The sequence below is a fragment of the Chiloscyllium plagiosum genome, unplaced genomic scaffold, assembly GCF_037043375.1.
Source record: "Chiloscyllium plagiosum isolate Xiang-an unplaced genomic scaffold, Cpla_swu_hap1 HiC_scaffold_33, whole genome shotgun sequence".
In the NCBI taxonomy this organism is placed as follows: Eukaryota; Metazoa; Chordata; class Chondrichthyes; order Orectolobiformes; family Hemiscylliidae; genus Chiloscyllium; species Chiloscyllium plagiosum.
The window spans coordinates 6,147,774-6,160,538 of NW_028270171.1; the positions used below are offsets into that span (position 1 = coordinate 6,147,774).

Here is a 12,765-nt window from a genome sequence, read left to right on the forward strand (position 1 = left end):
CCAAGGCAACACGACGTCTGGAGGAAGAGCGCCTCATCTTCCGCCTAGGAACCCTCCAACCACACGGGATGAATGTAGATTTCTCCAGCTTTCTCATTTCCCCTCCCCCCACCTTATCTCAGTCCCAACCCTCGGACTCAGCACCGCCTTCTTGACCTGCAATCTTCCTCCCGACCTCTCCGCCCCCACCCCCTCTCCAGCCTATCACCCTCACCTTAACCTCCATCCACCTATTACATTCCCAACGCCCCTCCCCCAAGTCCCTCCTCCCTACCTTTTATCTTGGCCTGCTTGGCACATCTTCCTCATTCCTGAAGAAGGGATTATGCCCGAAACGTCAATTCTCCTGCTCCTTGGATGCTGCCTGACCTGCTGCGCTTTTCCAGCAACACATTTTTTAGCCCTGGTGTTTCTTCACAAACATCAACAAGGAAAGCTGCTAGTTTCTCTCCTTTCAAGTTCAAAGGAACCGGGTGGATTGACTAGCTGGGCTGCTCTGACTTCTCATCACTCTGAGGGAGAGATAGCATTATTCAGGGCAGATGGACTGTTCAATTGTCGCCCTAAAGGACGAGGTGTCAGCTACTTTCCTCTGAATGCTGCAAGTCTGGAATGCAGGCTCATGCAACTCAGAAAGGAAGCTCCTTTGTCAGTAGGTTGATGGTTTTGGTTGCGATGTTTCGCAGAGCGAAGGTCGGAGTATCTGATGTGAAGATTAAGAAAAGCTGGTGCTGCTGGGTCTGGATGGCATAGCACTTGTGGTCATCAGCAGCAATGTAGCACTCCGCTGGAGAATGGGTGAAGCCGCTGTGGAATTCCTCATGGAGAGGCGCTGAGATGAGAATTAGATTAGATTAGATTAGATTCCCTACAGTGTGGAAACTGGCCCTTCAGCCTAACAAATCCACACCGACCCTCCGAAGAGTAACCCACCCAGACCCATTTCCCTCTGACTAAAGCACCTAACACTACGGGCAATTTATCATGGCCAATCCACCCTAACATGCACATCTTTGGATGAAAAAAAAATCTTTGGACTGTGGGAGCAAACTGGAGCACCCGGAGGAAACCCACACCGACACAGGGAGAATGTGCAAACTCCACACAGACAGTCGCCCCAGGCTGGAATCGAACCTGGGACCTGGTGCTGTGAGGCAGCAGTGCTAACCACTGAGCCACCGTGCTGCCCCTATAAGATTAGACAATAAGAATCTGAGTATGGTGAAGAAACAACAGGATCCCAGACTCAACTACACAAATCACCATAAATTGTGAGAAAGGTTAACTAGGACCATTTAAAAATGGCCAATGAGATTCATTTCCAGAAGGACAGAATTAAGATGATGACAAGTCTTGGTTAGACCACATGATGTACTATTAACAGTTCTGATCTCCATATTCTCATAAATATACTGAGGGATTGACAAAGGTGTCGATATAATTCATAGGAAGAAAACCATAACTGAAAGGATATATCCATTAAGAAAGAGTGAACAGCCTATGCTGCGTTCCTCTGAAAAACAAAAGGCAAAGGGATGGTTATTCTCGAGAGGACTTAAAGATAAATTGAAGCTAATGAAAGGATTTAAGAGGATAGACTCTGAGAAAACTACTTAGGCATTTGTCCAATGCTTCAGTACCTTATATTTATGACCTAACGTTAGGCAAACAAACTTGCCTATATATCCAATTAGGAATTCAGAAAACTTATTTAGCACAGGACTCACTACCACAGAGAACAGCTGAGGCAAATTCCAGAAAAGTATATTATTAGAGTCAAAAGGTTAACTGTTTCTGTCTTCACAGACTTCTGCTACCAACTGTGACTAAGGAACCTGCCATTTCTGTCCCTGCCTCTGGTAAAGCCACATTTAAGAGAAGGAGCTGGGTAAACAGAAGGAAGTGTTGATGGAGTTGGGGGGAACCTCACATTGACCATAAATACTAGCGTGGATCACTGAGGCCGAATGGCCAGTTTCTGAAAAGTAGACCCCATGTAGACCCCGGGAAAACGTACAAACTTCACACAGACAGGCGCCAGAGGCTGAAATCAAACTTGAGTCCCTGGCGCTGTGAGGCAGCATTGTTAACCACAGTGCCACCGTCACATAGGATGTAGAAATATAAATTACTGGGCTAGAATAAGAAAATCCATTTGGCCAAAATGACCAGTGGCTGGCAAGAAAGCAAAAAATATAAACACAATGCATATTCATCAAGCATTATAAGGAAGAAAATGACTCCCTTGAGGATTTAAGAAGAAATTAATGTTTTAATGAAAGGCGACCTGAAAGCCCCAGTCTGATTCCATATCTGTGCTAGAGCCTAATTTCTGATTGAAAACAGGGAGCGGTGATGGGGAGGAAGGGAAATTACTGTACGAGAGTCATAGAGATGTACAGCATGGAAACAGACCCTTCGGTCCCACCCGTCCATGCTGACCAGATATCCCAACCCAATCTAGTCCCACCTGCCAGCACCCGGCCCATATACCTCCAAACCCTTCCTATTCATATACCCATCCAGATGCCTCTTAGATGTTGCAAATGTACTAGCCTCCACCACATCCTCTGGCAGCTCATTCCATACACGTACCACCCTCTGCGTGAAAAAATTGCCCCTTAGGTCTCTTTTATATCTTTCCCCTCTCACTCCAAACCTATGCCCTCTAGTTCTGGACTCCCCCACCCCAGGGAAAAGACTTTGTCTATTTACCCTATCCATGCCCCTCATAATTTTGTAAACCTCTATAAGGTCACCCCTCAGCCTCCGATGATCCAGGAAAAACAGCCCCAGCCTGTTCAGCCTCTCCCTGTAGCTCAGATCCTCCAACCCTGGCAACATCCTTGTAAATATTTTCTAAACCCTTTCAAGTTTCACAACATCTTTCCGATAGGAAGGAGACCAGAATTGCACGCAATATTCCAACAGTGGCCTAACCAATGTCCTGTACAGCCGCAACATGACCTCCCAACTCCTGTACTCAATATTCTGATCAATAAAGGAAAGCATACCAAACGCCTTCTTCACTATCCTATCTACCTGTGACTCCACTTTCAAGGAGCTATGAACCTGCACTCCAAGGTCTCTTTGTTCAGCAACACTCCCTAGGATCTTACCATTAAGTGTATAATTCCTGCTAAGATTTGCTTTCCTAAAATGCAGCACCTTGCATTTATTGGAATTCAACTCCATCTGCCACTTCTCAGCCCATCGGCCCATCTGGTCCAGATCCTGTTATAATCTGAGGTAACCCTCTTCGCTTCCACTACACCTCCAATTTTGGTGTCATCTGCAAACTTACTAACTGTACCTCTTATGCTCGCATCCAAATCATTTATGTAAATGACAAAAAGTAGAGGGCCCAGCACCGATCCTTGTGGCACTCCACTGGTCACAGGCCTCCAGTCTGAAAAACAACCCTCCACCACCACCCTCTGTCTTCTACCTTTGAGGCAGTTCTGTATCCAAGTGGCTAGTTCTCCCTGTATTCCATGAGATCTAACCTTGCTAATTAGTCTCCCATGGGGAACCTTGTTGAACGCTTTACTGAAGTTTATACAGATCACATCCACTGCTCTGCCCTCATCAATCTTCTTTGTTACTTCTTCAAAAAACTCAATCAAGTTTGTGAGACATGATTTCCCACGCACAGCGCCATGTTGACTATCCCGAATCAGTCCTTGCCTTTCCAAATACATGTACATCCTGTCCCTCAGGATTCCCTCCAACAACTTGCCCACCACCGAGGTCAGGCTCACCGGTCTATAGTTCCCTGGCTTGTCTTTACCGCCCTTCTTAAACAGTGACACGTTTGCCAACCTCCAGTCTTCCGGCACCTCACCTGTGACTATCGATTATACAAATATCTCAGCAAGAGGCCCAGCAATCACTTCTCTAACTTCCCACAGAGTTCGTGGGTACACCTGATCAGGTCCTGGGGATTTATCTACTTTTAACTGTTTCAAGACATCCAGCCTTTCCTCCTCTGTAATCTGGACATTTTGTAAGATGTCACCATCTATTTCCCTACAATCTATATCTTTCATATCCTTTTCCACAGTAAATACTGATGCAAAATATTCATTTAGTATCTCCCCCATTTTCTGCGGCTCCACACAAAGGCCACCTTGCTGATGTTTGAGAGGCCCTATTCGCTCCCTAGTTACCCCTTTGTCCTTAATATATTTGTAAAAACCCTTTGGATTCTCCTTAATTCTATTTTCCAAAGCTATCTCATGTCCCCGTTTTGACCTCCTGATTTCCTTCTTAAGTATACTCCTACTTCCTTTATATTCTTCTAAGGATTCACTCGATCTATCCTGTCTATATCTGACATACACTTCATCCTTTTTCTTAAACAAACCCTCAATTTCTTTAGTCATCCAGCATTCCCTATACCTACCAGCCTTCCCTTTCACTCTGACAGGAATATACTTTCTCTGGATTCTTGTTATCTCATTTCTGAAGGCTTCCCATTTTCCAGCCGCCCATTTACCTGCAAACATCTGCCTCCAAGCAGCTTTCAAAAGTTCTTGCCTAATACCATCAAAATTGGTCTTTCTCCAATTTAGAACTTCAACTTTTAGATCTGGTCTATCCTTTTCCATCACAATTTTAAAACGAATAGAATTATGGTTGCTGGCCCCAAAGTGCTCCCCCACTGACACCTCAGTCAGGTACATCCACATACTGAATCAGAAAATTGTCTTGTACACACTTAAGAAATTCCTCTCCATCTAAACCATCAACACTATGGCAGTCCCAGTCGATGCTTGGAAAGTTAAAATCCCTTACCATAACTACCCTGCTATTCTTACAGATAGCTGAGATTACAAGTTTGTTTCTCAATTTCCCTCTGACTATTTGGTGGGGGGGGGGTCTATAATACAATCCTAATAAGGTGATCATCCCTTTGTTATTTCTCAGTTCCACGCAACTAACTTCCCTGGATGTATTTCCGGGAATATCCTCCCTCAGCACAGCTGTAATGCTATCCCTTATCAAAAATGCCACTCCCCCTCCTCCCTTTCTTTCCTTCCTGTAGCATTTGTATCCTGCCCATCCCTGAGCCATGTTTCTGTAATTGCTATGATATCCCAGTCTCATTTTCCTAACCATGCCCTGACCCGGAGTTCATCTGCCTTCCCTGTTAGGCTCCTTGCATTGAAATAAATGCAGTTTAATTTATTAGTCCTACCTTGCCCCCACCTGCCCTGACTGTTTGACTCACTTCTGTTCTCAGCTGTACCTGTCTCAGATTGATCTCTTTCCTCACTATCTCCCTTGGTTCCCCCCCACCTTACTAGTTTAAATCCTCCCAGGCAGTTCTAGCAAATCTCCCTGCCAGTATATTGGTCCCCTTCCAATTTAGGTGCAATCCGTCCTTCTTGTAGAGGTCACTTCTTCCCCAAAAGAGATTCCAATGATCCAAAAATGTTATTCCTTCTCCCATACACCAGCTCCTCAGCCATGCATTCAACTGCTCTATCCTCCTATTCCTGCCCTCACTAGCTCGTAGCACCGGGAGTAATCCAGATATTACTACCCTTGAGGACCTCCTTTTTAAATTCCTGTCTAACTCTCTGTAATCTCTCTTCAGAATTTCAACCTTTTCCCTTCCTATGTCGTTGGTTCCAGTCTGAACAATGACCTCCTGCTGGCCCCTCTCCCCCGTGAGAACATTCTGCACCCTCTCTGAGACATCCTTGATCCTGGCACCAGGGAAACAACACACCATTCTGCTTTTTCTCTGCTGGCCACAGAAACGTGTCTGTACCTCAGACTACAGCATTCCCTAACACAATTGATCTCTTGGAAACAGACATACCCCTCGTTGCATTAGAGCCAGTCTCAATACCAGAAACTTGGCTGTTCGTGCTACGTTCCCCTGAGAATCCATCACCCCCGACATTTTCCAAAACAGCATACCTGTTTGAAATGGGTATATCCACAAAAGACTCCTGCCCTAGGTGCCGACCTCTCTCAGCCTTCCTGGAGTTAACCCATCTATGTGACTGTATCGGAGACATTCCCCCCTTCCTATAACTGCCATCCATCACATACTGTTGCCAATTCCCCATCGCTTCTATGTCTCTCCAACCGATCCACTCGATCTGATAAGATTCGCAACCAACAGCATTTATGGCAGATATAATCCGCAGTAACCCTTAAACTCTCTTTAAACTCCCACATCTGACAAGAAGTACATATCACTGCAAAAGCCATTTTTGCTCCTTCACAATCTACAGACCCAGAAAATAACACCGTCTTATTCCTCTACAAACACTGCCCCAGGTTAAATTAATAGCTATGGCTTATATTTTAAGTTTAATCAAGAAACTTATCTCCAAAAACATATAATCAACAAAGAATCCACTATACTCACTACTGCAGCCTTTCTCTTGGACAGACTTAAAACAATTAACTTATCTGATTCTGTGCTGTGAACTTCGCCCAACGGTTCCTCCAAAATTAGTTGTGAATTTCACTGTTTGTTAATTTTCCTAGATGCACTCCGATGTCCAGCGATACACAAATTCAAACAGCAAAGGTGGTAACTGTGCAGATTTTCTCTCTCTCTCTCTCCCTCCTGCACTGTCCTCACCATGTCCTCACCCTTTTAAACTGTTGTTTTGACTTTTTTTTTCCCCAAAGTTCCAATACAATGCAACAGCATATGAAACAGTAATTGCTGCTCCTGGAATTCGAGGAAATCACCTCCAACACCTAAAATACCTCAAAAAAAAAGGAGCAGCTCTTACAGCCAGAAATTTTTCCCGTCCTCCATCTTGGATTACCCAGAATCCTTCCATTGTACTGTTTTATTATTCATTCAAGGAAGGTGGTCCTAACTGGAAAGGCCAGCATTTATTGCCCATGCTTAACAATATAGATCGAGGAATACCATTCTTCATCAAGGGGGTAAGGCGAGAAAAGTGACCATCATAACTTACCGCAACAGAAACTGCGGGAGAAACTCTCTATTTTCTACTAGATGCTGCCAGACCTGCTGAGTTAATGTTTCAAGTCCAATGACTGTTCATCAGTTCAAGCAGTTCTGATGAAGAGTCACCAGACCGAAAACATGAACTCTGCTTTCTTCCCAAAGATTCTGCTGCTGAGTTTCTCCAGCAATTTCTGTTTTTGTTTCAGATCGCCAGCAACCACTGCTCTTTATTCCATTTATTATAATTTACCATAGTTTGATTGGGGGGTGAAACCACACTCCAGCCAATTGAGCTAACAGACCCCTACGGGATACCATACTTTTTGGGAGTGAGGCTGCAGTGGGATAGACAGAGTCCATTCGTGAATGAATTTTAATTACTTTCACCTACCAGACGAATCTTCACTTGAATCTGCTGGAAAGTACGAGGAGACAGCCAGGGTGTAAAATAGTCGCAAAATGGACCTGCGCCTCTCGGGAGGGACTGCTGCTCCTGTGACAGTTTCAGCAGAATAAGAATCACAATTAGCACATTTCCTGGCATGTGGTGAGACAGAAGCCCTTGCACATTGCGCTCGCTGTTCAAACAGCTTAGTGAGAGGGGGATTGGGTGGGAGGAGGGGTGGTGTAGCGAGCACCGCGACAACTGCAAAGTGTGATAAGACTCAAGACTGATGGAAGAGTCCGGGATTTTCTGGCACTGAAAGGGATCTTCAGTTCCAGTGCAGTCAGCATCACAGATTCATACCCATATTCATAATAAAGATATAACTGGTGGCATGTGATCAGTAAAGTGATAATGAGCAGATAATTGGTTTTCTCTGATGTCGACAGACAGATGTTGGTCAGAGCACCAGGGAGAAAACACTCTTCTTCGGAATGGGATCTCTGACATCCTCCTGAACATGAGCACGGGGCCTTGGTTTACCATCTCCTCCAAAGGACAGCAACTGAGACAGTGCAAAGCTCCGTTGGTACTGCACTGAAGTGTCAGCTTTGGGTTTTGATGTTCAAGTCCTGCTTATACCTGGGACGTTGCAGCAACAGTGCTATCCACCATGCATTCACACCAAGGCAGCAGTTCAGTTGTTTATAATTCATTCTCTGGCTGTCAGTGTCACTCACCCAGCCAGCATGAACTGACTATCCCCAAATGCTCTCAAGAAGGTGATGGTGAGTCACCTTGGAGGTTAATACAGGCTGTGTGGTACAAATACGCTCACTATGCTGTTGGGGGTGTGGTGAGCGGTAGAATTCCAGGATTATGACCCAGCAGCAGCCACTACATTTGAATTCTGGACAGTGTGTAACTTGCAAGGGAGCTTAGAGTTGATGGCACTCCCAGGAAATCTACTGTCCTTGTCTTTCAAGGACAGAACAGGACAGGGACTGATGGGGACAGGGAAAACAGGAGTGGGCTACCATTTCACGACCTGCCACAGCATATGAAAGTCAAGGCTTGGATACTAGCAGATGCAGGATGTAGGTTTGCTCGCTGAGCTGGAAGGTTCGTTTTTAGAGATTTCGCCACAATACTTGGTAACATTTTCAGTGATCTTCTGGATGAAGCACTGATGGTATAGCCTGCTTTCTATTTATGTGTTTGGTTTGGTGATGTCATTTCCTGTTCTTTTTCTCAGGGGGTGGTAAATGGGATCCAAGTCAATGTGTTTGTTGATAAGAGTTCCAGTTGGAATGCCATGCTTCTAGGAATTCTCGTGCCTGTCTCTGTTTGGCTTGTCCTAGGATGGATGTGTTATCTCATACGGATGAGGAAGGACACTTCGACTGGAAGTTTCGAAGCATGGCATTCCAACAGAACTCTATCAACAAACACATTGACTTGGGTCCAATTTACCACCCCCTGAGAAAAGGAACAGTAATTGACATCACCAGAGGAAATGATGTCACCATAGGAAATGGCATCAACCCAAGGATACCCAAACACACATACAAAGTGGGATACACCACCAGAGCTTCATCCAGAGGCTCACTGAAGATGTTACCTAATATGGTGACGAAACGTCTGAAAACAAACCTTCCAGCTCAGCAAGCAAACCTACATCCTGAGCTACAAATCTTCTCAAAACTCGTTAACTAGGTAGGATCACCTTCATTGCAATGAGAGTAAGACAAAAGAATGCCTCATTGTACAACCATTAGCACACTGCCAATGTTAACAGCGAGGGAATTTTGTTTGCCATGTGCTTACCTTGCTGTTGACTGTGTTCAACCGTATGAGGCTGCAGAGTGAACAAATTCTTGTTCTGTTCTCTGTTTACCAACAGAAGGCTGGAAAAATACAAAACATGAGAAAGTAACAGCCAAAGTGAATCGGCTGACTTGGGATAAATGTTAATCAGCTTGTCAAGGATTGTTAGATATTGCTTGGGCTGGTCTTTTGATAAACAATTAGCAACCCTCAGTCCCCGAGCGTGGTTAAATCACACATTCAGCAGATAACTTTAAAAAACACAAACTCTGCCACCTCCGATGGGGGAGGGGGCACAAGATTCAAATACCAGATAGAGTCATACAGCACAGAAACAGATCCTTCGGTCCAACTTGTCTGCCCCAACCAGACATCCCAATCTGACCTAGTCCCATTTGCCAGCAATTGGCTCATATCCCTCTAAATCTTTCCTATTCATTTATCTATCCAGATGCTTTTTAACTGATGTAATTGTGCCAGCTTATAACTGGCAATATTTACAATCCAGATCAGAATTCAGTTTCTCAGCTTGGATCGATACAGTTAAGGTTTTTAAAAATGTGTTCATGGAATGTGGACCTTGCTGGTATGCTGGTCCTTACTGCCCTGGAGAAGTTGGCGGTACACTGCCTTCTCCATTCCACTGCAGGCCATGGAGTGTAAGAACATCCATGGTGCTCTTCAACGATACCTGGTGATCTATCCAGTTCCTTTCTTCTCTTTAAACTTTGTAGTGGTTTTGATACAAATGAGTGACTTGCTAGGCCCTTTCAAAGGGCAGATCTTCAAGATATTAACAGGAAAAGGCAGGATAGATGAAGATAAAGTATTTATGTTAGTTGGGGATTCTAGAACTAGTGGGATAATCCGAGAATGAGGGCCAGACCATTTAGGCAAGATGTTAGGAAGCACTTCTGCACACAAAGTGTGGTAGAAGTTTGGAACTCTCTTCCTCAACAGCAGTGGGTGCCGGATCAGTGTTAATTTTAAATCTAAAATAATTTTTTTTAAGCAAAGATATTATGTCATCTAATGGGCCAATGGGGTGAAGAGTGGCAGATGGAGTTTAATTTGGAAAAATGAGAGGTATTACATTTTGATAAAATGCACAGGGCAGTAGTTAATGGTAGCACCCCGGGTAGTGTTATAGAACAGAGAGATACCCAGGTGTTCAGGTACATAGCTCTTTGAAAGTTACGTCACAGGTAGACGGGGTGGTTTCAAAGGTATTTAGCACATTTGCCTTCATTGCTCAAACCTTTGAGTATAAGAGTTAGGACGTTATGTTGAGGTTGTACAGGACATTGGTGCGGCCATTTTTGGAATACTGTTTGCAGTTCTGGTTGCCCTACTATAGGAAGGATATTATTAAATTGCAGTGTGTTCAGAAAAGATTTACTAGGATGTTGCTGGGATTGGAGGATTTGAGTTATAAGGAGAGACTGGATAGGTTGGGATTTTTTTCACTGCAGCATCAGAGACTTATAGAGGTTTATAAAATCATGAGGGGCATACATAAGGTTAATAGCAACGGTCTTTTCCCTAGGATTAGGAAGTTCAAAACTAGAGGGCATATTTTTAAGGTGAGAGGAGGAAGACTTAAAAGGGACTTGAGGAGCAACCTTTTTCAAACAGAGGGTGGTTCATACGTGGAATGAACTGCCAGAGGAAGTGGTAAAGGCAAGTACAGTTACATTTAAAAGGCATTCGGCGCAGGTACATGAATAAGAAATGGTTGAAGAGATATGGGCCAAACACAGGCAAATGAGACTAGTTTAGTTTGGGAAACTTGGTTGGCGTGGACAAGTTGGACTGAAGAGTCTATTTCCATGCTGTGTGATTATGACTCTATATGGGCCAACAGATTAGTCATGATCTCACTGAATGCCAGAACCAGCTGAAAGGCCTACTCCTATTCCTATAAATCGCAGCCACATTGCTGTGAAATCGATATCACTAGTAGATGACAGTTTCTTCTCTGGGACATTTGTGAACCAGATATGCTTTTACAACAATGGTTACATAGTCGCCATTAGGTTAGTTTTTACTTCCCGGTTTTATTAGTTTCCGAGTGCATCCAACTCCATTATTTATTTTGAACGGGAATCACATGATCAAAGTTCCTCTTTCGTTCATTTGAACCAGACAGAATTCTCTTTCGATCACTTGCCCCCAGCAGCAAACACAAAACCCAAGACAGACAATGAAGCACTTTAATGTGCAATCACTATTACTAAAAACAGGCTGCCAAAGTGAGATTAATCTGATAATTTTATCTGATGACTGAGGATCAAACATCAACTAGGGCACTGTTTGGGGAGGGGGGGTGATAGTCACCAGCTTTTCTTTTGGGTAATGCCACAAAATCTTTTACATTTTCCCGAGAGTGCAGATGGAGTCTCAGTATAATATCTCCCCTGAAAGGTGGTACCTCTGACAGTGCAACAGATTCTCAGCGCCAGGCCAAGCGTCAGTCTATTTATTTGTGTCTGAGTCTCCAGAGTGGAATTGGAACTCATAACCTCTTAATTCAGAGGGAGAGAGAGAGAGGGAGAGGGAGAGGGAGAGAACCCCCCCCCGCCACGAGCTACAACTGATCTGAACCAGAAATTGATAGAACCAGACAGCATTTCTTATCATGACACAGATACATTACCTTCCTCAGTTATCTGATTTTAAAGGCATTCAACATAGACAAATCTGTTGTTAAATTACATCTTCTCTCGTGGGTTGAAGCATTTTTGTGAAAAATACACATGCTTACGCAGCATTTTGTTTGAAACAAAATGGGGTACCGTGCAATGAATAATAAACAGGCTGCTTTTATCCTGACTTGGACGGAGTGTGATTGAAGAGGTTGGAAACTTACTAATACATTTTGGTGGATGGCCAATGGTGGGGGAAAAAAAAGGAAAGGGAGGGGAGAGGGGGAGGGAGGGGAGAGATAAGGGAGGGAGGGAGAGAGCGAGAGAGCGAGAGACGGGAGAAAGGGTGTGGCGGGGGTGAAAAGGGGAGAACGATACGGGGAGAGGGGGAAACAAAAAGGGGGAGAGGGAGAATAAAGGTGGGGAAGGGAGACTGAAGTGGGGGTAAGAGAGGGAACAAAGGGAGGGAGAGACGGTACAAAGTGAGGGGAGAGGGGGAATGGAGGGCGGGGAACCAAGGAAGGGGAGGAACTGGGGGGGGGGTGGGATCGGGGAGAGAACGAGGGGGAGGAACAAAGGGGGCAGGGGGAACAAACTGGGGGGAAACGGAGGATGAGGGGGGAAGGGGAACAAGGGGAACTAAGGAGGGGCGGGGGGAATGAAGGGGAGAAATGGGGAGGCGAAGGGGAGGGATGGGGGGGGGAGGCGAAGGGGAGGGATGGGGGGGGGAGGGATGGGGGGGGAGGGATGGGGGGGAGGCGAAGGGGAGGGATGGGGGGGAGGGATGGGGGGGAGGGATGGGGGGGAGGGATGGGGGGGGAGGGATGGGGGGGCGGGCGAAGGGGAGGGATGGGCGAAGGGGAGGGATGGGGGGGCGTAGGGAAGGTTGTGGGAGCGAAGGGATGAAGTGGGGGAAGGGCGAAGGGAGGGATGGGGAGGGGCGAAGGGAGGGATGGGGA

General features: G+C 45.3%; 1 protein-coding gene across 5 annotated transcripts in view; it reads right to left on the reverse strand.

Moving 5' to 3' along the window:
- Positions 1-236: 236 nt before the first annotated feature.
- fuz (fuzzy planar cell polarity protein) overlaps positions 237-12,765 on the reverse strand; it is a 36,246-nt gene continuing 23,717 nt past the window's right edge. For 2 of the 5 annotated variants that reach the window (XM_043679529.2, XM_043679532.2), the window contains 3 exons: positions 9,162-9,241; positions 7,341-7,442; positions 239-832 (listed from right to left, as the gene is read on the reverse strand). In XM_043679529.2, coding sequence (XP_043535464.1) covers positions 630-832; positions 7,341-7,442; positions 9,162-9,241 — 385 coding nt within the window. In that variant the 3' untranslated portion in view covers positions 239-629. Of the gene's footprint in view, positions 833-868; positions 1,514-7,340; positions 7,443-9,161; positions 9,242-12,765 lie in introns of those variants that run through there. The other 3 variants (XM_087978240.1, XM_087978241.1, XM_043679530.2) reach the window with 3 other exon arrangements.